Source organism: Eleginops maclovinus, chromosome 7 (assembly GCF_036324505.1).
Source record: "Eleginops maclovinus isolate JMC-PN-2008 ecotype Puerto Natales chromosome 7, JC_Emac_rtc_rv5, whole genome shotgun sequence".
Classification (NCBI taxonomy): domain Eukaryota; kingdom Metazoa; phylum Chordata; class Actinopteri; order Perciformes; family Eleginopidae; genus Eleginops; species Eleginops maclovinus.
The window spans coordinates 7,446,242-7,470,706 of record NC_086355.1 but is presented as its reverse complement, the minus strand read 5'-3'; the positions used below and the strand labels follow the sequence as shown (position 1 = coordinate 7,470,706).

General features: G+C 40.4%; 1 protein-coding gene across 12 annotated transcripts in view; it reads right to left on the bottom strand.

Moving 5' to 3' along the window:
- Nucleotides 1–23,404, bottom strand: part of mycbp2 (MYC binding protein 2) — a 57,640-nt gene extending 34,236 nt beyond the window's left edge. For 7 of the 12 annotated variants that reach the window (XM_063887305.1, XM_063887311.1, XM_063887308.1 and 4 more), the window contains exons 1-18: nucleotides 22,711–23,404; nucleotides 20,679–20,754; nucleotides 14,085–14,300; nucleotides 12,201–12,354; nucleotides 11,774–11,970; nucleotides 10,371–10,613; nucleotides 9,721–9,792; nucleotides 9,253–9,349; nucleotides 9,072–9,145; nucleotides 5,737–5,875; nucleotides 5,545–5,621; nucleotides 4,200–4,404; nucleotides 3,921–4,085; nucleotides 3,618–3,776; nucleotides 3,303–3,507; nucleotides 2,461–2,606; nucleotides 1,828–1,938; nucleotides 1,102–1,206 (exon numbers count right to left, since the gene is read on the bottom strand). In XM_063887305.1, coding sequence (XP_063743375.1) covers nucleotides 1,102–1,206; nucleotides 1,828–1,938; nucleotides 2,461–2,606; nucleotides 3,303–3,507; nucleotides 3,618–3,776; nucleotides 3,921–4,085; nucleotides 4,200–4,404; nucleotides 5,545–5,621; nucleotides 5,737–5,875; nucleotides 9,072–9,145; nucleotides 9,253–9,349; nucleotides 9,721–9,792; nucleotides 10,371–10,613; nucleotides 11,774–11,970; nucleotides 12,201–12,354; nucleotides 14,085–14,300; nucleotides 20,679–20,754; nucleotides 22,711–22,982 — 2,713 coding nt within the window. In that variant the 5' untranslated portion in view covers nucleotides 22,983–23,404. The remainder of the gene's footprint in view (nucleotides 1–1,101; nucleotides 1,207–1,827; nucleotides 1,939–2,460; nucleotides 2,607–3,302; nucleotides 3,508–3,617; nucleotides 3,777–3,920; nucleotides 4,086–4,199; nucleotides 4,405–5,544; nucleotides 5,622–5,736; nucleotides 5,876–9,071; nucleotides 9,146–9,252; nucleotides 9,350–9,720; nucleotides 9,793–10,370; nucleotides 10,614–11,773; nucleotides 11,971–12,200; nucleotides 12,355–14,084; nucleotides 14,301–20,678; nucleotides 20,755–22,710) is intronic. The other 5 variants (XM_063887306.1, XM_063887317.1, XM_063887307.1 and 2 more) reach the window with 4 other exon arrangements.
- Nucleotides 23,405–24,465: the final 1,061 nt, after the last annotated feature.

Sequence of the window (24,465 nt, the reverse complement as noted above, 5' to 3'; positions counted from 1 at the left end):
AGTTTCTTTAAGGAGGGTTTTCAAATGGTAAAAGTTAACAGAATGTAATTTACAGTGACAAGGGCACAGTGCTAGAATCTGAAAATGAAGCCTTGGCAATAATAATAATGATCTGTCAGCATTTTCAGACCTGCAGATCCACTTGTCAACCTGTGCCATCTATTGACATCAAAAGCAGCAGCAGCAGCTCTGACAGGAAGATGAAGCCCATCTACACACAGAGATGCTCGCTTATTTTATATTTAAGCACGAAATTATTGACACAGATGATATTTTGCATCTTAACGTAAGTGTGTTTAGAGAGAGAAATGTTTCAAGCTCTAAGCCTGATCTTTGTTCTCTTTCCTCCTTTTGGTAACTTTAGAGAGGAGAGTAGGATTATTTGTCATATCCATATTTAGTTTTTATAAAAATAAACAGGAGGATGAGATTTAGAGGACAAAACTAAACACCAGATACAACTTGCCTGTGTTGGTTGAATATTAACTTGAGACACTCACTTAGCTTACAGCAATGAAGTGCCATATTCATAAGTTTTTAGTTAGTGAGTGATTTCTAAGCCGTTTTCATTTGATGATTAAAATCTAAAAAAAAACAGTTTTTAAACTAACCCCTCTTTTTTCCTACTCTGTCAAATGGTTCTGTTGTTTATGCTGGCTAACTCTCACCGTTTCCTCTGCTTGTAATGCTGCAGTTTACCCCAAAGTGACAAATCCATTGTAACTGGAGTGATTGTAAATCCAGTTAGACAACATTGATTTCTATTTAGGTCAAACAACAGCATAGGGGCAGCTCCGACATCCTACTGCAAAAAATAAGAAATTCCTTTCCTATGTTAGGGTCATACAAAATTAAGCTAATTAAAAGAGAGCCAGCCTCTTGAGGTTAGTCTTTCACCCAGTCTAGAGGCTACACAGTCATTTGTTCCACTGTGAGAGTCCTTCTCGCCAAAAGGCTACATTGTTTGCTACCATGAGACCTGATGAATACACAAGAGTCCTGCCGTCAGAGAGTGAGAGAGGAGGTGGGCGGGACAGCCAGATTGGGAGATGAGTCAAAGGGGTGTCTCTGCACCCGTTGAGTTAGTGAAAACCATAGTACCTTTGTGCTTGTCCCGTTTATGCCTTAGTGCCTGAAGGGGTCTTATTCTGGCTAGGGCCTGCTCACGCTGGTTCATAAAAATGGGACCGGGAAAAACAATGGGGCCTGGGGGAGAAAGAAACTTTCACATGCATGCACAATGCTCACAAAATGCGAAAGAACACATGGTAATACCTCACCACAACAATACACACACACACACACACAGAAAAATTATAAGGACACAAGCAAGGGGGAAGTCACCAAGACACAACACCCAAGCAAAAAGCATCTGGAAGGTATTCAAAACTAAAAAAGGGTGGACATACATTTTGTAGATGCTAAGGCTGAACCCCTTCTGAGTCGATTAGTTTATTAATAGTTCATTTTGGTGTTTTTTGTCTAAAATGTCTTTTTATGGTTTTGTCATGCTCAACATTGATACGTACATCTCTGGTAAACACACAAGTTAAAGTGGTGCCTTTGCATGGTTGTTTTATATTTACAGATCTGTTTATTAAATCAATTAACCAATTTGTCGACAAAATGTTGTTAGTTGACGAAGCATTGATTTAGTCGCAGACAGCCCTAGTAGTTTCACCCTAATTGTTAACCTCCGCTTCCACTCTCTTCTCACTCTCCCTGTAGTTATGTTTTAGTCTCAAAGATAGAAAGTATAAAACTAAAAACACACAATCCCTTCCCTTCCCTAAACATGGTGCCATTTTGTTTCGCACTGATTTATACCTCTGCCTTCCTCCAGCCTGTGCCGGCGGTTGATCCTCTGTCGTTTTTCTTCCTGACGGATTTGAATGTGCTCCTCGATGTTCACTCCTGGAGGGACAGGGACAGGCACAGCTGAAAACAAAAAAAGGCCCCAGATACAGGCAGCCCAGACAGGATGCAGGAGAAGGAGGAGGAGGGAAAACGGAGCAGAGCAGAACAAAACAAGACACACATCAATGAATGATGGAAAGAGGTGATGGAGAAGCAATGACTCTGCACAACACAAGAATAAAACAAAGCAACGAAACATGTGTGAAATGCTGACTCAGGCAAACGCAACAGACAGTGGGATGTGTGTGGCATAAGCAGAGTGCGGGCATAGCTCAGAAAGATATATTGCTCGCACAGCCCCGCTCAAGACAGTCATTTATTCGGATCAATTATTGAGAATCCAACATACAGTAACCTACTGGACGTTGGAATATAACCTCACACAGGTTTGTGCATGACATTCTAACATGCATCGGATTAATCAGACTTTGTGTCTTTAGAAAAAGTGTAAACAGTGTGAGTGGGGATCTAGGTGAGATGTAAATCGTGTATGAATGAGCAAAACAGTGAAAGCATGGCATGGCAGATTTGAATTTTGCATACCTAGCAGCAGGTCCAGTGGAATCATCTCCTTCACCGCGTCAAAGATGCCTCTCTGCCTGGCCTCCTGACCGTCCAGCTCCCTGGCACAGGCCTTACAGCAGCCACACGCCGAGCAGCCCGACTCTCCGGATCCACAGCCACAGATACTGGGGGGCGGACACAGATAGAACAAATTATCACATTATGATGAGCAGGTTAGTCAAATTTAGTCAAATAATTGTTTAAACCTTATTTAAATTCACTCCAGATCCTGTCAATGCGTGATTATTGACTTGTTACTTTACTCAGTTGTTTGACTCCTTGTGTCAATGCATGCACTTTTTAAAATAGATATACATACATACATACATAACAATTGTTTTTTTATTTGAGGAAAATAAGCAAGGAAAATAATATTAGTGGGTGTAAGTTAATGTTTTAATTCATACACAAAATAATCATATTAAGGTTATATAAATACCACAATAACAAACACATTTAGTAAGCAGGTAGAGATCTCAGGCTGACGACTGTTATTCTTGGTATATATTCATCCCTTGCTCTGTTTTGTCTATTCTTTTTTGTAAATGCTGCATCAGCGCCAGCCTCTCTTAATTGATATTCATACTTTTCTCTCACATGTCTTTGATGACCAAACTGCACTGCATTTTTCTTATGTTCTGCTAAATCTAAAGTAAACTGGATTTGGATAAAGAAAAAACATGTTTAATAAAGATGCATCCTTTCCTCGGCTAGGTGTACATTTTTTCCCTCTTGAAAGCACTAACTCATGGATATACACTAGTGGTGTAAAGATACTGTAGTGACCAGCTTCACCCCTTCTAGTTTTTGTGTCTCCTTACCCTCCTGGTACTCTGTCCGGCCGTCCACTGCTGACACAGCTGGCCCCGTAGCCCGTGCAGTCTCCACACACTGTGCACACCATGCACTGGTCCAGCTTCCACTTGTGCATGCCTGGCTGGCACATCATGCTCTTCTCTTCCTTCTCTTCTAGCTCGTCCTCCAGGTCTTCATCCATAGCTGTTGCCATGCTCTCGACACCAAATGCTACATCAAAAACACACAACACAAAGTAAAGCCAGCAGATAGAGTGCATGACAAAGAGAATGCACACAATTGATAGGATGCCGTGTGTATTTGATTGTCGCTTTGCTCACCTTTCCCTGCCTGGCTCATGGACCCAGTGTCTCTGCCACATTGGCCCTTGTTATTCACACCAAAAGTCCACACTTCACCACTCTTGGTTAGAACACACGTATGGGCCTTACCCATGGCAACCTGAGTTACAGAGTGACCTTTCAGATCCGTCACTTGGCCTGGGGACAAGAAAATAATGATTATAAAGAGACATATTTATAGACATGTATAGCTGTTCCTTTCTTTAAGTCCATAATCTCTCTTTATCAGAGCAATGAGGTAAATGACAAGAATTTGAAATAGCCTTGTTCAAGTTAACTCACAAGTGCTGTCACTGTAAATCGCATCTTTGCCAAACATGTAGAGCTCTCCGTCCTTGGTGACAATGCTGCTGCTGCCATTGTTGCACGCTGTGTACACTGCTGTCTTGGTTTCTAATTTGATCATCTTCTTGGGCTTGTACGGCTTGGGCTGTCTGCGACTTTTAGCTGCAAAGGAAAACAACAGACATCATCTTTAGGACTTGAACTGAGAGTGTTTGGATTCCATATTTATTAAATGGTTGAAAAGAATGATTTGCCAATAGTTTTGAATTCTCTTACTGGACTCTCCATCTTCTCCCTTGCTTGCGGAGCCTGTAAAGAACACACTTCCGTCTTCGGCCACTAGCAGTGCATGGGAGCCGTCATGGCCGACTGAGAACTGAACGATCTTGGGAGACTTCGTGACGGGCAATTCCACCCATTTCCCTGCTGACGGGCCGCCCTGCTTTATGCCCAGACTCTGGTACTTTCCTGTGTAGTAAATCTATGAGGGGAAGATGAGGGAAGAAGGTCAAACACACTGAAAAATATGGAAAGAGCATCAGGCATAAGAAACCGTTTACCTATAGTGACTATTTTTTGCAGAACTACAGTGTATCTATTTTGTTGGACCAGGCGAATGTCAACTAGGGTTAGTTTTTGTAGCAGGCGACCCTAAATCTGCTGCTAGAGCCCTAATGTCAGCAACTCCCCTGCTGCGCCACACAGGGTTCTTTTCAAAAACAATTAGGACCCTATTTTTAATGCACTGAACAAGACCATGTGTATTGTAGTTAAACAACAGGGGTATATTGTGATGATACATTTACTAAGGATGCTGCAGTTTTTTTAAAAACTCAAATCATCTGCCATTTACATGCATAACATAACACTTCAAAATGTCATGCAGTCCAAACAGTAGCTTGTAAACCCTTAACACTGGGCCTCCGACATTTTCATTCACATCACATGTCGTACAAAATGTCCAGCCGAGTGATGAGTAAACTCTGAGCGCAGACAAAAGTTCAGCTGATTCTATTTTTACCCCACCAGCCAATGTGGGTTGGGGTTATACGCAGATAAAGTGTGTTGAGAGATTAGGCTTTCACACAGACACAAAAAAAGTGCAAAGGCAACTGCCCTGCTTTGCTATCTACAAAAGAGGCACACTGCACCACACCTTCATCCAGACAAACATCCACACCCTCCACACACCCTAACCAACAACATGGTTAGCATTCTTCTCTTACTAAGACAGTAAAAATGTGACATATCCCCTTCAACGGAGCACTGCGTACCTACACGGACTGGGCCCACTGTGCTCGATAAGAGACCCTACAATCTGACATGTGAAGAATACACAGTGTATTTCTCTGTAGAAGGACATACTTAATTAAACCTTTGTTAAGATGTGTTAAAACATTTTATTCTCTGACTACAGCTAACTACATACAGGTGTTTCGACAAATACCATTTTGATTATATACGATGGGCCAGTGTGACAAAGAATGAAGGAAACGCGTGCAGAAACAACTTTAATTTATAACGAGATTCACCTGTCCTATCATTTGCAAGACAAAAGAGATCAGTGGTTGAATTTCTTCCAACTGTCTTTTTCATTTCAGAGAAGATTTTTAACCCTTACCTTTCCTGAGGCAGTTTTCATCAAAGCAAACTCCCTGCCTGCTCCAAGCAGCGCTGCCTCTTCATCAAAGCCGGTGCCTGAGAAAGAAAAATACTATTTAGAGCCAAATCCACAGCGGGACAAGTTGGACAGTATGCTTTTGGATTTGTTATTTTATTAAGTAAGTTATGATTATTATATTTGATCACTTACTAATGATGTGCAGGTCCTTCTCGAGGTCAAATAGAGAGATGCCGCAGGCATGAAGACATTTCCTTGCCAGCTTCAGCTGCAGTTCCTGCTGCAGGGTCGGGTCTGAGCTCATAGTATAGATCCGCACCACAAAACCGTCCTGCAGGAGTCAGGACAGACGGGAGGAAAAGTTGATTAGTTTCACAATCCAACATTGCTGCAGTGTGGCACATAAAGTTCAACTAACAATTTGAGGAAGTACCAAGTGAACATGACAATTACACACATTTCGAGCTCTTAAAAGGGAACATCCATTTATAATAACACAAACCATAAAGAGGTATGAAACCTATCCACAACTCTGACTCAGTTCAGAGCTAATAACAGCTGATGTAACTGCCAGAGACGTGTTGGGTTAGTCAGACTGCAGGGGATGTGGCGGAAAGGGACAATTTACAGGGGAGGAACAAAGTCAAAAAGAGGAACACAACAAGCAAATAATTGGAAGAGAACAGGGATATAAAAAGAGCATAAGGGGGAGTGGGGGGAGGTTCTGGTTTCCACTGTGTTGTAATGATGACACTCATCTATTGTGTTTGACTCCTGCAGAGCCATGTGCCACTCAAATAATCTAATAAGAGCCTCTATCCTGTTGCCAGTATTACCCCCCCAGGCCTCGACTTCTCCTCCGTACCATCTTCCCTGACTTTCCCCATGACCTTTAACCACCCACGCCTTTCTTCCCAGCATCTGAAACCCCGTCATTGTGCGTCTCACATGGTTTCCCTCAGCCGCTAAGTGGTCTGCGCTGCGGTTGCATTTGCTGCTTGTTCACTAAAAATGCATGCAGCTTTTGAGGACTTCCCCATCCTCCCCCCACAGAGTATCCCGCCCCCATGATTAGCCTAGAAACTGCTATCTGGCTAGCTGCAACGGCAGATATATGGATTTCACATCTTGCCCTCCCCCACTCACATTACATAGTGCTTATGCAGATAACTGCTTGAGAGATTAAGCTCTCTAGAGAATACCCACATCTGGTACCACTGCCCTCACTACCACACCCACATTTACACAACACGCCCCACACACACACACACACAAACACATACAGTGGGGCAAAAAAGTATTTAGTCAGTCACCAATTGTGCAAGTTCTCCCATTTAAAAAGATGAGAGAGGCCTGTAAGTTTTATCAGAGGTATACCTCAACTATGAGAGACAGAATGAGAAAAAAAATCCAGAAATCACATTGTCTGATTTTTAAAGAATTTATTTTCAAATTATTGTGGAAAATAAGTATTTGGTCAATAACAAAAGTTCATCTCAATACTTTGTTATATACCCTTTGTTGGCAATGACAGAGGTCAAACGTTTTCTGTAAGTCTTCACAAGGTTTTCACACACTGTTGCTGGTATTTTGGCCCATTCCTCCATGCAGATCTCCTCTAAAGCAGTGATGTTTTGGCGCTGTCGCTGGGCAACACGGACTTTCAACTCCCTCCAAAGATTTTCTATGGGGTTGAGATCTGGAGACTAGCTAGGCCACTCCAGGACCTTGAAATGCTTCTTACGAAGCCACTCCTTCGTTGCCCTGGCGGTGTGTTTGGGATCATTGTCATGCTGAAAGACCCAGCCACGCTTCATCTTCAGTGCCCTTGCTGATGGAAGGAGGTTTTCACTCAAAATCTCACGATACATGGCCCCATTCATTCTTTCCTTTACACGGATCAGTCGTCCTGGTCACTTTGCAGAAAAACAGCCCCAAAGCATGATGTTTCCACCCCCATGCTTCACAGTAGGTATGGTGTTCTTTGGATGCAACTCTGCATTCTTTCTCCTCCAAACACGACGAGTTGAGTTTTTACCAAAAAGTTCTATTTTGGTTTCATCTGACCATATGACATTCTCCCAATCCTCTTCTGGATCATCCAAATGCCCTCTAGCAAACTTCAGACGGGCCTGGACATGTACTGGCTTAAGCAGGGGGACACGTCTGGAACTGCAGGATTTAAGTCCCTGGCGGCGTAGTGTGTTACTGATGGTAGCCTCTGTTACTTTGGTCCCAGCTCTCTGCAGGTCATTCACTAGGTCCCCCCGTGTGGTTCTGGCATTTTTGCTCACCGTTCTTGTGATCATTTTGACCCCACGGGGTGAGATCTTGCGTGGAGCCCCAGATCGAGGGAGATTAGCAGTGGTCTTGTATGTCTTCCATTTTCTAATAATTGCTCCCAAAGTTGATTTCTTCACACCAAGCTGCTTACCTATTGCAGATTCAGTTTTCCCAGCCTGGTGCAGGTCTACAATTTTGTCTCTGGTCTCCTTTGACAGCTCTTTGGTCTTGGCCATAGTGGAGTTTGGAGTATGACTGTTTGAGGTTGTGGACAGGTGTCTTTTATACTGATAACGAGTTCAAAAAGGTGCCATTGATACAGGTAACGAGTGGAGGACAGAGGAGCCTCTTAAAGAAGAAGTTACAGGTCTGTGAGAGCCAGAAATCTTGCTTGTTTGTAGGTGACCAAATACTTATTTAACCGAGGAATTTACCAATTAATTCATTAAAAATCCTACAATGTGATTTCCTGGATTGTTTCCCCCATTCTGTCTCTCATAGTTGAAGTGTACCTATGATGAAAATTACAGGCCTCTCTCATCTTTTTAAATGGGGGAACTTGCACAATTGGTGGCTGACTAAATACTTTTTTGCCCCACTGTATATACACAGTCAGACAGAACTACACTTCCCTCTGTGGCGCAGCTGGTGATCAGCTGAGAGTCATCAACAATTAGGCTGGGGCTTCTTCAGCAGGGAAAGTGACAGATGCTTCACATGGCACTTCAGGAGGAACAACTACTATTTATTTTAACTAACTAAAGATCGGATCTCATAGGGAAAACACATATTGAAAAACAAAACCTTACCCAGTTTCACAAGAACAAATATGAGGAAAGAAAGGGTTTGATTGCACTGAATTAAATTGCGTGAATTAAAGATGAAAGGCCACATATCTTTTAGCAGGGACGACTGCCAACAACAAACTGAAAAACACCTCCCTCTCTCTGAAATTGAGATGAATATTAGCCTGTAATAAACTCTATGGCGTTGTTAAGGATGACTATGTCCACTGATGCCGTAACTCACATGCCGTCCCACCAGCAGCGAGTTTACCTTACTTATAGGACTTTAAATGCGGAGCGCCAGAAGTTGCTATTACTGTACCGTCCTCGGTTTGATTCTGGCCTTGATACCTCTGTTACATGGTAATTGTCCAGTGTGTCATAAAATATTCTTCCTTTAAATATAGATGATGCATGATATAAATATGTAATAAGCATCTTTAGCAGGATTTTACTTACATCTTTGCAGGCTGCGATCTGGTTGATGTACTCTCCGTCTGTGAAGATGATGTTCTGCCCATCTGAATGTTGACCTGCGAAGAGAAGCAAAGTTGACAGTGAATATACCAAATATTGTTCGGTGAAATCGTCTGTATTTTAGATCTCATAGGTGTTTTTTTAAAGAAGCAAAAAAGTGCACCTGGCATGGTTATAGTCCCCTCGTGCTCCAGAGTCTCAGGGTTGATCTTGATGGCCGACATGGTGTGGTTACATGTGTCCCGATACAACAGGTACCCCTGAAGACACAAAACAAACACTGATGCTAGTAGACAATCACTAAAGGATAAATGCTAAGTGAAGCCCTGCAGGATGCTGTTGCTAATGAAATGATACTGACTTTTAAAAGCTATTAGTAGTCTGAAATGTATTCCTTGTCAAATTCATCAATAACACAACATCAGCGGTTTTAATTCAAGTTTTAATGACAGAGTATACAGCCGTCAGAGTCCAAACACCACACACAGCACTGACTGCAAATAACCAACATCACTGAAGTCACATGGAGGTCCACTCTAAGTTCAAACAAGACCTGAATTTGTACGCACTCAAAGCCCTTTCAAAGACTCTTCACTGAATTAAATGTGGACAGCATCTTAATGAAACCTACCTGAGCGAAGCCAAGCCATGAACTCTTCTCCTTTCGATTCCTGGTACGAGACGTGGAGTTGTATACGTGGCCCTGTGAGGCATTAAAAACACATGAGTATACAACAACAACAAACACCAATAAACGTTAATGTAATGCAGATGAAAAATCAGCAGAAACAGACACAACTTGGTTCTCTATCTATCACATTATTTTTATTTTGTAATATTATACTAACCACTTTTAAAATCAGAATAATGGCTGCTGTCTAGTAGCATTATTTTTGTACTGCTAACATCTAAAAGCCTTCTTTCATTTATATAAAAGTACTGGAAAAATAATGAAACAGTCAGATTAGATACAGTTGAAAAAGCAGATTTAAAGATGAGACTTAGTATTTGTAAACTCGTTGTACTAATAAACTGTCAACTGAGCGATTAAGAAGCTGCGGCCGTGTGAAAACCCATGTATCTGTAAACATCAGGCCAAGCCAAGAAAAGTAGCCCTTCTATAAGATGTGTGACTAACCCTAAACAATCTATTTTAATGTTTGTTTTTGAGATTTTTTCACACCCATAAAACCATCTTCATCTACAAATTCAGAGACATTGTTAGACTGTATCTAAAGGGTTAATCAGCAGTCAGCGCATTCAGCTTTGAGTGTTACATACCCTGACAGTGCCACTGTATCCAGAGCCCACTTTGTAGAGCCCATCCTTGCAGAGCAAATACAGGAAGGAGCCGTCAGTCTGAAGAAGACAGCGCTCATCCTCATCAATGGTCACCTCTTTCAGGTTCCACTTGTTCATCAGTGCCGCGCGCTTGATGCCATTCCCAAACCAATCCTGGATTTGAATCTTTCCCACCAGGACAGCCTGCACACTCCTCTGCAGGGCGTTCAGTATAGTGGGGACCTAGCGTGGGAGACAAGCAGGAGGGTGAGGGAAATGAGCAGAACTGCAAACCTCTGATGTGACATAATGGGGTGTATTTTGTGAAGTCGCCCATGTACAAGTGGGAACTGGCATTGCTGCTGATAGAGTCAGAATCTCATATTTGTGACTGAGACTGTCGGTAATGGACCTGCATATTGGCGCTCTTCTCATTCCGCCTAAATGCATTTTCACACACACATTTTTCTATATCCTTTGTTACACACACTGCTGATCTTACTGTTTACACACATGCAAACAAACACAAACATACAGGCGTGCAGACAGCCTGCCTGCTATTGTAATGACTCACAGTCCAGCCAATGCCTAAAAGATGAGTAATCAGGAAATAGGAACACGAGGGGGGATAAACGTGTGAGGCTAAAAAAGACTCCCTGCAGCTTTGTCCGAGTGTAGTAACTTTATTTGTATGCAGGTGAAACTATTTTAAGGTCTCAAAGCCTTTTTAGAAATATGTAATTAGGCGCTTTCTGATAAAGGTGATCGAGAGTTCTTTCCATGAAGCGTTTTTATTTAAAGTAGACACCATAAAATAAATAGAAACAGAGGAAGAAAGAAACATAGAGAAGAGACTGGACAAACTAGAGATTGAAACTGAAGACCAGATAATTGGCGTAAGAATGGAGCCACGGAAAAGTCAGAGTGGCTTGACATTTTCCAAAACTCAATTTGTGCTGTCCAGAGCCTGCCCAAAGCCTCTTCACATAAAGGATGTTGAAGCCAAAGGTCACTTTATACTTCTACAATGCACTTTGGTGATCTAAAGCATTTCTACTAATCTGAAGAAAAAGCGTCAATCTGTTATAGAGATGAACATGTTTCCTGGTTGGATCAAACACAATGATTCCAGGTTGGGAATGTAAGATATATGGCATTCCAACTTGTGGTTTCTTCCAAGATAAAAGATGTTTGTTCAAAGCGACATAGTAATCTCAACAGGTGATCAGTGGGCAATAAAAACAAGGCATCTAATTAAATAACTTGTTCTAGAAGAGCCACGTCGAACAAAATAACTCAAGTGAAAAGCATACAAAGCATTTTTTACATGAACTCTAGCGATAAAAAACCTTGTGTAGTCAAGTTGGCAAATGCAGCGTCATGTATTTCAATGTGTTCACTACCTGTATCGTCTGACACGCATGGCTGCCATTGTTGGTGAGGATGGCGGAGACGGCCTGCAGAATTTTGCCAGTGTCTCCCCAGGCAACCACCAGACTGAAAAGGCAGGCGCAGGACAGAGCGGTGATGGCCTGTCCTGTGGGGTCATTGGGCCCCGTGCTCCGGACCGTGGTCTCCAGTAACAACTGGAATAGGGAATCTGAGGAAGCGTGGACATGTTAAGACATGCTCAAAGACAGAAAATTGAATTCTGTGTGTAAATTAGACTGAATTAAACCAGTTTCTATTTCTAACTACAGTCTCAAAATGATCATAAGGTTGCAACCACAGAGACGACATAACAGGAACATTTACAACTTCACAAAAAAGATGAGTTTAAATGATTGCATTGGATTATTTGAGATCGTAGGCAACTCTTTTCCGCCTTACCTAGCACATCGGGAGGCTCGGTCTGAAAGCCCTCAGGCTGTTGTCCCTGCAGCATGTCCAACAAGGCCTGCAGGCTACGCAGGCACAAGGAGGGGTGAGAGAACCGAGTCTCTTTTATCAGCTCAAAAACCCCGCACAGGCCGATGCCAATGATCTGCGGACACAAAAGTGAAGCACATTTTAAAAAGAGCTGCTGTCATTCTCTAAACCAGGTCTAGCTACTAACAGCAAATGAAAATGAAACATAATGCCATTGTGCTTAGAAGGTGCTACAGAACAAGTATTCTGAATAAAAGAGAATTGATAACAAAAGCTTGGAATGGATGTTTTCTTGTAGCAGCATTGCCTCATCGTCCTACAGTAAAGCAACCCACATTTAGCTACGGGGGCTCACAGTGTTTACGGTTACTACCGCTGACTTCAACATCCACTATTAACATTTTGTACGATGAGAGAGCCACAGTAGGTTTGGCCTGAACAACAATGATGTTCTCCCTCTCAGTACGGCTTGTTTGTGGATCAAATGATGCTCAAATGTTTCCTTTTATCTCTGTGAAGCATATAACTGATTCAAAAACAATACCACAAAACATATAAAGCAGGCTTACAGGCAATTACTTTTAACATATGGCATGAAATTACAGCCTTTCCAGTTAACCATAATGACGATTAAAAGTAAAGCAAACCCATCTGCTAAACTGCAGAGCACTTCCAATCAATATGCAATCCTCTAAACACACATGCACACACAGACATTTGTTTAATTGCTGTACTGTGAGACTGAAATGAGGTTTGTCCTGTTGGAGTGAGCATTTTAAAACAGAAGTGCGAGAGATAAAGAAAAGTGTGGCGTAATAAAGGTAATTTGGTAATCATCTCTGTAACCTAATCCTTTATTACTTCTTATAATGGCTCACTTAATGTGCCACTGCCTGACTTGGATGACAAGCTTAAACACGATTACTCGCATTTGTTTTTGTGGTGCTGTAAAAACCAGTTGCGTTCCACAAAGGGAGCGAACACGCTTAACTGTATCCCTTAATTCTGTCATCGTGGCATAGCATCTAAAGGAATCCTTGAGGAATTGCGTTTCAGATGTTGATGTTGTAATCATGTATTTAGCGTGGCTTTCTAGTTGTTTTGTGATATGCTATTAAAGAAATCAGCAATGGTTTTGTTTACCTTCAGGGGAATAAAAAGGTCTGTACTGAACAGTTTGACTGCTAAAAAGCCTCATTCATAACATTGAGCTTCTAAACCAACAAGTAGTGCAGATTGAATGTCTCTTCCTTATGAAATTCATAATTATGATGTTATTTTCTAACGCAATGTTCTGCATCAATCCATATTGGCTATATTGCAAAAAATGTACTGCAGTTACACACACACAGCTGCATTCAGGGGGCAGAAAGCAGTAAAGCAACAGCACCATAAATTACATTTATATAACCAGAGGGACGACGTTAAGAAATCTGATGACACACATTCAAAGGTTCATTCGAAATCCTTAATAGAAGCTTTACACGTCAACATTTTTTTGAGTATAGCCCTTAAAAATCCAATTTTAAAAATGATTATGATCCTAAATTGAATATTTGATATTGTCTACACGTAGCAGCAACGTTTGCATCTCAAAGGAAAACTGAAAACTCTAATACTGAAAGACAAACTCGGGATATATAGCAGTTATCCTGACAGGAAGGGGGTTCCGAACCTCTGTTAAAGAGATGCCAATTATCACAACAATAAAAAGGACGACCCCTAAACAAGCCAAGGAGATAAAGGATTATTGCATCCATAAGATAAAACGCACAGGCTGGCTCTCGCCTTGATACCGAGCTCTGCTCCCACCACATTAGCACCGATGCTACCCCCTGCTCGTACCTTTGGCAGCTTCACAGCGGGCTCGCGGTACTCCTCCTCCTCCTCACTGTCCGAGTCTCCGCTCTGCACCGAGCTCCTGGAGGCCAGCACAAGGGAGGCCTCTCTCTGCTGCCAGTCCAGCACACTGTGCCGCACGTTGCAGTAGACGTTGAATGCAGAAGGGTTGCTGTGCAGCTTGATGTCGGGCACACAGAGGGCTCCATCTAGACTCTCAGCCTGCAGAAAAACAGAGGGTGGAGGTGGTCAGCATGCTTGATATAATTTAGCTCTACAATAAGCCATTTAGAACATCCTGAAAGTTGTTTATTAGCAGCAATGTCAATCATTAAGACCTATTCGGTTGTGATTGCATCTGTAGTTCAGTTCCCTTGAGCCACTAAAGAGTTACCTCATGCATTTACATCATTTTAATCAGCTTTAAATGCACATTTTTACAATTTGACCCCAGTAGCACTCATTACTGCAGCAGCCTGGTTTTGGATCTGACCCAAAGACCATTGCTGCATGTTTTCCCCCTTTGTGTAATGTTCTAATCCATTTACAGTAGGCAAAAGGCCAATAAACTTCAAATTTGAAAATCAAAAAGACAACATTAAAATATAATAAACAGCCGGACTGAGGCTCTAATGTTTTGCAGATTAAAGTAGGGACTGTGAATTGAGAGCATCAAGCGTGTTTTAATAAGATCTCTGTGGAGCTGATCTTTTTGGTTCAAAGCCTGAGCTTCAGCTTTTAAAACAGTAGTTAGAAACATGTCAAATGGAAAGGGGGTTTCATTTAGTTTAGTTTCGGGTTGTTTTCTCTCGTCTGTTCACGCAGTTGCTTAAGCAGCAGTTTTAGTGTACATCCACTTATGACACACCTAACCAAATAAGTGCTTGCTGACCACAGAACAGTGGGGTCGTTTATCATCTGGCTTTAAGAGGAAAGGCACATCTGAGTAAAAGGTTCCTAAATCTAAGGGACTCAGATGTTAGCTGTTACATTCGCCTAAACAAAGTTATATAACTAAACTAGTTTGGGATTGTAAAACCTCTGTTAAGCACAATTAGTCTTTATACAGTTGTGTCCTAATTTCTAGTCAGTGACACATTTGCGGTATAAAAGAGCTCCTCATTTCGGGAAGCTTATTTATGTAAACATAGACAAGTGTTTACTCATTTCAAGACCAGCTCAACAGAGCCTTCAACATTACAAAATGGCTTACCCAACATTTTATATAACCAAGGCAGGAACAGCTTTTTAAATTCAAATTTTAAAAAGCACAGAAAGATATTTATTAGAGAACATTAATCAAATTAAAATGAGCTGGGGATTTTTTTCAGTTTACAAGAATGCAGTTAAATGATGACCAATAAATCAGCATGGCAATTTGCATTAATCTTTGGTTATCTACCAAGACTTCTCACATATTTAGGGTTTTATGTGCGCTTGCTTCTTATCTGAATTGTAGGTTTAAAGAATAATTTTGGAGAGACTGTAAAAACTGAACTTAGAGAAATATATGATGTTGTACCAATTCAAAATAGGGGTATGCAAGTCTATCACTATTAGTGACCCCTTCCACATTCCATATGTTAACAAAACCACTTTAATGGTCATATTGGGGTTTTAAGGGGGTTTTGTTTGTATTGTAATCCTTTAAACGAGGATATATTTCTAATTTCAAGTCTACAGTCATTGATGTGAATGAGATAGACAAGCCAAAAGGGAAAACAATAAAATCATTACAGCAAAGCTTACATTTAAACAGTCCTGATGATCAGAGAAGCTACGCTGCGCAGAGAAACTTGATAAAGTAACTCATTGATAAGCTTTCTCTATCCCACCCAAGCAATGCATTTTTAACTACAGTCCTGAGGCAACCTCTGGAGAATCATATTGATCGACTGTGCCTCTCTTGCAGTGGTGCGCTTTTGGCAATCACAAAGAGTGATGTCATCTATTTGGGGAGAAAGGTCATTCATTCTCAGCTGAAAGCAGTGGGGAGGATATTAGCAACCCTCTCATCCAGCAGTATTGTCCACTGCTCTTATGCACGGCTGCGAGAAAATCACTGACTGGACAGAATTTAGAAGAGGTGAACTAACCCAAACACATAACGCAAAACACATAAAATAGGTTTCTTGGGATATGAGGGTGGAGAAGAGACAACCCCATGTGTTCTTTGCCAAAACAAGCTCAAAGGCTACCATTATATCCTAAAAAGCAAACAATCTTTGGTTCCAAATGTCTGAGTACAGTAAGAGAAAGAGGGCAGAAAAAGGGGAACATCACAAAGATGTACAATCCTGTTCTAATCTATTCAATATTCAGAATTTGGCCACTAATTTGGAGCTACTTATCTCCCTCTTATAGACTTCATTTCTTTCTCTCTGTGCTTCTTAATGTTGTAATGTACTTACATTGAACAAAATAAATCCATAAAGTCCCCTTTTAACTGTACATTTATGCCCATCTTAATAAAATAACTTCAACCCAGGGCTATGTCTTTGAATGAGATTGGAAACAGCTGCGGCTGATCTATTTTATACACACAGTGTTTACAGTTACTTGAGAAAGAGCTGCTTACAGTTAAGCAGCTCTTTCTTAATGTTTCAATGATCTGTCATGTAGTTACTTAATATTAAACTGCTTGAATACACATTTGAGCTGCTGTAGTTGCAGAAGCAGAGTGTTCATATACTGTTGAAGGTTTTGAACGCTGGGCTTTCCACGCTGGCATGCAGTGCGGAGGAACTTGAGAAATAAACCACAAATTCACTTTGGTGTTAGCTAAGCTTGTAAAGAAAATGTAAGCCTTTAAGAAATGTGTTAATTAACTGCATCTTCAGGGGAAACAAAATGGGTAGCGTTTATGGTATGGTCCACAAAAGACAGCTGTTTTCCCAACAGTGTTTTGAGATTTTAAAATGTGACAAAAGGATGTTAAGATATTTTAAAAATGTAAAGCAGAAGTTCATCCCTTTAACCAGATATTCCTGAGATCAAATATTATTTATTAAAATGGTTACGTACTTTAAGAGAAAGTAGTAGGTTACACTTGGAAATTGACTGAGTAGCTATAGCAGGATCATCAGACCCACACACACTGCCACAGCAGCACATTTTCCATTAAACAGTCATAACAAATAAGGCGTATTTAAAACATTCAATGCATGACTCTTAACCACATAAACCTGGTCTGCTCAGTCAAATAGAATTTGAAAACCTGTACAAGTGGATTATTTCATAGATAGACCCACCCTTGTCTCTCTAACTGCACGCCTAATTCCAGTCAACAATTTCAGAATTGTTACACAACATCTTGCTAACAGAACATGAAGCAACTGAGACAGGGGAGCGCAAATTTGATGTGACAGGTTTCTCTGGAGCTGACAGTTCCCAATTTAAAACTGAACAAATCATGACAAAGTTGTCATTGAAAGTGGCACCTTCAGGGAATGTCATGATGCACATAAGCCAAGGCAGACACGACTAAGCAAAGCCCGATGACCTGCTGATGTTTTCGAGGTTTCTTCCTACTTTGTAATAGCGCCAACTATTAGTCCAAACATGCTGCTCATCTGATGGTCTCTCGTTTTACTGTCTGCACTTCACTGATGATTTAATGGCCATCTAAAAGCTTTGGAGAAGGCTGGAATAGTCCCTGACCGCACTTACACAGCAACACATTTTAGACTGCTGGCTTTATGGGGAAAAAAGGGAAAAGAAGAACAGTGCAGTAGAAAAGCAGAGAATCAAGCTCAGTGAGTTTAAGTGTGCACCGTATCATATGAGAAAATACGCAATTATCAACATGAGAACATGTATATGATGATTCTGATCTTTTTAATCATTTGTGGCTTTAAAAACTGAATATTTAACCTTTGACTACATTCAAACCATGGCCATGGCAACCATTTTTGTTTGGATCAGGAGAACGTTTTAAAAATCGTTAGCAGACATAATATTTTTCTTCCAGATAGTCTAAAGAGTATACAAAAAAATATCTTCACGTTTAGTTAAACAACCTTCTGGGATCTCCAAACATCCCCGCATATTTATCTTTCAGTTCTAATTCTGAAGTCTAGTTCCTGTTTATTATTTAAGATGCTGTTCAATTTTACCTGATTGACTCATTTGTTCTGCCATCTAACTTCCACGTATACTCAACACCATTATTCTTTGTAATATCCATTTCAGTGTATCAAGGCTACATTTTTATTATCCGTAGGGTAGAGAAAATACCGGATGCAGAATAAGAGTAACCACTTTCAACACCGACGTTCCATGCTTGAAAATGATCACATACTAGTTGCCAGTTTAGACATTTCTATGTATTTCTTTTCAAATAATGACCACTGGTTTTAGCTGCACAACCTTTTTAAGTATTAATATTGTAGGATTAACCCGCTGGAAATCATTTGTCAGTTACAACTACACAGATACTACAACATCAATACTCTAAATAAATCACCTTTCATCTCAGTTAAGTAGTGAGTTCTTCAGCATAGTAAGATACTGCTGTGAGGTAGATTTTAGATTAGAGAGCATACAGTATCGTTTTCTATTGGTTATATCATTTAGTATCATAAACAATAATAATTATCTCGCGAATATAATTATTGTTTATGAAAAAGACACATCTGCTCGTACACCAGACGTTACATCACCCTCTTCATTAGGATGATGAGTGTTTATGCTTTTCCTTTGGTTCAGACTCCACTTCTACATATTTATAAGTACAGAAGCAGACAAAGGGGGAGAAGAGGCTCTTTCAAACCACTCTCTTTCTTGTCTGCCTATGCCAGCGTGACACACAACACAAATAAATACAGCATGACTGCCTGTGTAACTACCCACGTATTTATGCCTGCCTGCTTTGTCCATTCCCTGTCTCTATAGAAGCTCCTCTGCTGTTCCAGGACATCAACTCACCGAACAAGTCAACCTGAAGAGAACCTAAACTGTGCAGCCCTCTCTACATTAGATGTCCTGTCTGATGGAGTTTTGAGGTGAAGGATGACAAGGCATTAGAGCCTCCATCCTTCCTTGCTACTATCACATTAAATAGATCTGTCTTGCCTTTGCCTGCCAAGTAGCTGGGGAAAAAAACATTATAATAAAATTAAATCCAAATGCTGGCTAACAATATTACAGACCAACCACAAAGCCAGCTACTCACTCTCTCTTTTCAGAGAAGTATAGCAAGGAAATGCGTCAACACAATCTAATAGGATTATATTCATTGTCGAATTATGAAGATCAAATAGTTAATACATGCTGTCGAAGCAAAATCTACAACTTAAACAAAAACAAAACCACCTCCCAGTCATACAGCTAACGTTTTCTATTTGGACGGAGGAGATGGAGGCAGGAAACTGTTGCCGTGGAGATGTGGCACACATTAGGTCGCTCGGCAACAAGCCATCATGCACAAACCAGAGCCACTCCCATGTGAATCGCTGTATGCCCATCCACCTCTATAGCTTCATGTGTGGATGGGCTCCCTGGCATCTGACCAGCCAATGATAAAAACATGTTCTGCTAACCCTCCAGGATCAGGGCTGCAACGAATGATTTTTTCATAATAGATGTATCCTCTGATTATACTCCCTAAAAATGATAAATTAGGATATTTAGTCTAGAATTATTGATTAGTCTTTATAGTTTGCCTCAGTAAATCTCATAGATATTCAGTCACAGTGATATAAAACAGAGAAGAGAGGGAATTCCTTATGTTTAAAGGGGCTGAAAACAGCTTCTGATATGTTGCCTTAAAAGATAACAATTAATCATTCGGCAAAATAGTTGCCGACCTATCATTTTTTCACTTACGGTTGTAGCTTCATTCAATATTTCAGAGAATAAAGCCTTATCTTTCATCATGTCCTCTCAAAATGTTAATTTGATTCAGTACATTCAAACCAGCTCAATTCATACCTGAGGCTGTGACAGATGAAAATGAAAACTGTCAATCATGTTGTTGTCCTTATTATAAAGAGAAATTGATCAATACTAAATGTAGGTATTTCATTGAAATGCTTTTAACGGAACTGTGGAACTTGACATTATTATTGTCATGATGATGATTTTCACTTTTGTTATTATTATTACATTTATTATTTTATTTATTTCCGATGCCCTCCCTTGTTCAACCCCTTCCATACTGACTGTGTGAAACATACATGCACACATAGACAATTAACACCGCTTTGTTTTCCTCTTATCTTACACAATGTTGAAAACTGTCCTGTCACTGGTTGTTCTTCCTCAAGTTGTTCTGGTTTAATTTCAGTTTTGTTTTGACTTGTAGTTTTACAACGCATAACTGGGCCCTATTTTATTGCACTTCCTTAGGATAACCGTGGTTTAATGTTAAGTATTATATATTTATTAAAAGGCAAAAATTACTCAGGCTATTATTATTATTATTATTATTATTATAACAGTTAAATAAAGACGTTCTCCAATGTTGTAAAGCCAAGGCTAGAATGACTTTACTTTACAACACCTCTGAACATATGAATTAGTAATATTAAAATATTAAAACAGCAATATTATAAAAGGAATAGGGTAATAAAAACAATTGTGAGAAAATGAATATCTTACCTTTGTTCTTGATTTGACTTTTGACTTGACCTTCTGTCGCCTTTTCAGTTTCTTCTTACTCAAAGCCTTCTTTCCCCTGAAAGTACACAGCGGTTGCTCAGTATTGTAAAATATAATATTACATATTTCGTATATCAGCTTTATAACAAATATAATGATGGGAGGAGAATTAGGGGTAAACCTCCTTGTATACAATACAACTCTTCTTGAAGAAAGAAAAAAAACATTCATTCTTTAATGTGTAGGTTAGCTGTTAAACGGGTGTCTTTTATAGTAACCACACCTTCAGCTTACATTTTACGAAGCTAACAAGCTAAGTGTGTGCTACCTTCTTCACTATCAGACGTGTGTTACAGGAGACACCAGGTTCCGTGTCACTCATCTTAACAAAGTCTCAAAACAAGCACAATTTTGGTTTTATGGAAATGTATTCTTTTAAGCTTCTGAACTCTTTCTGACGACTGTGTTTTGCATTGGCTTCTAATGATACATTTCCCTTACGAATCAGGCTGCCAGGACCGGTGTTAGGGACCAAAAATAGATTTACAGTATTACTAAAAAAGGAAAAGGCTGTGCATGATTTAGTAATCATTATTCATCACTACTAAATACAGAAAAGCAATGCATCTTGTCAGGCCTGGAATCTGAGTTTAATTATAGTTAAGTTATATTACTCAATAGTACAACTGAATATTGATGTTTCATATCTTGCAACGATATGAACGTAGCATATCATTCTGTAACCTTTTCATCACACAGTGACAGGCTGCACAAAATAGCTACAAACTAAAGCTAGGCTGACAAAAAGGTCTCTGATGTTTACAATACTAGGTCATGCACAATCTTATGTGCACGCAAGATTTTTCACCATCATATTAAAAAGACGGATTGCTGTCTAATCAGATGGTAGCCTAGTTCAGTTAAGTTGACACACTGTTGTTGCTCATTTGCATAGAACTGTACATTCAGAAGGAGATGGTTATGACAGTATGGTGTTTCAAAAGCATAAAGCTGGTTTTGTATAGAGAGGGGGATGGGGGATAAAACAAACAATTGAGTTTGTGAAGGAGGATGCTGCAATGATCCAGAAACTGTCTACAACCTGACTGACTGCCTGCCTGAATGACGTAACTGTATTACCCGCTAATGCTAGAAAAGCAAATGAGTTCATCCACCTCCCAACACATCCTCACCCATACACGTCAAACGTTGTATATGGAGGGCCATATGCTGTATTTATTATGTATGTCTTATCAATTATCAGGTTCTAGAAAATAATGAATCACTGGGTTTACAATGGGTAACCTGGGAAATGCTATTTATCGTTACTAACGTCAAAGCTAAGCAATCGAAACAGTGACGCCGTTGGGCCTGCATCCACACAGCTACATCAAATTATAATAAATGATTAAAAACGTAACATATCATGATAATGCAAGCTTTGGAAGTTTAAAAGTGATTCACAAAACAGGAACGTTTTACACGTTTGTTTACGTTAAGCTCGGCAACGGCTATATTGCTCTAAACAAATTGCTGTCATGACAGTTAGCCAGCTAGCTTGTTTTGAATATAACTCTAAAGCCGATACAGCACATTTTTAAGTGTGTTCAACCCAGGTGGCTAAGGATTTTAAATTCAGTAACATTGTGTCAATGTTTAGAGAAAACACAATCTGCAGAACAACTGGACTGCAAACCTCTGGAGCAAGGGTGAAGTAACGTTAGCTTAACTGGCTACGTTAAAGCTAGGGAAGTCAGAGGCAAAATGCTACCTAGCAAGCCGACTCCTTTAAGAGGTTGCACCCAAAATATGAAGCTCCTGGTATATTGTTTGAATTTAAAACAATGACTTATATGAATAGAACCCGACTAGTTCAAGAGCCATGCGTTACTGTTGACTTGAGGTGTATATGTTGTTGAACTGACGTGCCGCTAAGCAATGGTTAATGTTAGCTTACGGTAGTTAGCTCAGTTAGCCCTACAGATGACAGACCAGCCTCTGCAATATCTACATTTTTACGGTAACCACTCACCTTCCTTGATTTATCCCTTGCTCTTTATCATTGATAGCGGTGGTATAAATCCGTCTGTATCGTTCAGCCAGAGCTCGCCCTGAGAGTAAAAGCTGGTACCGAGTCCGACAATCCGACTGGGCTCCGGCTGTCGGACAAGAACCCATCCCAGAACCGATGGTAGAGAGCTCGGCTCCTGCTCCAGATACGACCCGGACACCCAGCCCCATCGACGGCGATGAGGAGGGCAGAATCCCTCCACCGGCGGCCGCTGCAGCAGCAGCACACATCATCGTTTTGGAGAACAATGCATATATCACACAAAAGATATCACAACTAGATCATATCTAGCCATCAGATGCGATCCACTTGTCAATAAATCCGCCACATGTCAAATTATTTGTCCGATCCAAGTTGCAGAAATACCACAATTAAGCGTCCAAGGTCCCTGGTTATTATAAGCGCAAATTGTAGCCAATCTAGTGGTGCAGCTACGGTCTTCCTATCCCGGCCACAGCGTCAAAACGGTGCTTGTCTCCCGAAAATAGATCTTCTCAAGCCATAATACACATGCTTGTATAACAGTAGAAACGGCAACGTTAATTTCCCCAAACTGCCTGGTCGTGTTTCGGTTTCATTCGTTCCTTGAATATTTCTTGACCCCAGAGAGGCAGCACCCTCAGTAGGGCTGCCATCTTAGCTCCATCATCCCTCCCCTCCCTGGCTGAGTGTTGCGTCGCTAGCATGCCGGGATATTATCATACGACTATAACTGGGCGATGCTATCAGTGATTCATGTGAACAATTATCTCCCTGTATATACATATTCCAATGCGTATTTCATATTTTTTTTAACCCAATCGATACTTGCGAAAGTGAAATGCATCCTTTTAGAGAGAAGATAGAACCAAATTGGCTATTTTGCCCAGTAAGCAGTCATAAACTGGACATTTAATTTGCAGAGGTCCATACATGGCCCCTCCCATTTTGATCTAAAATTGGCTCATTCAGATGCTTTTAAAGACGGTTAAATGCTGTGTTGTCCGCAAAAATTACTGAAACTCATGTTTGACCTTTAAAAACAGTGTTTCATTTTGTTCAGACTGCTTTCACTTCATATCTCATAATGTCTCCTTTGGTTTTACAATCAATTTACTACTCTTACCTCTGCAGCTGGGACCATGTTATCTGTTAGTACTTCCCCTCCCAGTGGCCACTGTGTAACTTTTGCTGCAATTTGATGTCAGACATGCCTACTTAAACAACTCATTAATTTGCATCATAAACTGTAGGCTATTCATTGAAAATATATTTAAATAACCTATGCTTTGCACGAGGATTGCAGTTCTGCTTCGATCAAATGTGTGTGATACAGTGGACTTCTTCACTGATCAGGCTACAGCTGCAGTAGCTCTCTCTCTCTCTCTTAAGCAAAAATACGACCTGTTTTATAAACATGCATGATGTGGATAACACAATCCACTGTGTGTTTATGTATGCCCATATTGCATACTGATGTGCTTATGTAATGCAAATGCACATTATTATGATAGTAATATTTGCATTTTCACCTTCTGACAGGGGCAGAAGGAATGCTGGATCTGAAAAAACTGGGAGACACTATGTGTTACATAACATCAGTCGGAATGTCAGTGAAGGCCAAAATACACAGGGAAAACTGGTGCAGGTAGGACACATTTCACAGGTGTGTGCAAGATATGTTGCATTGGCAGGTACGTAATGCTGAACACATGAATTTAGCAAACATTTAAATTT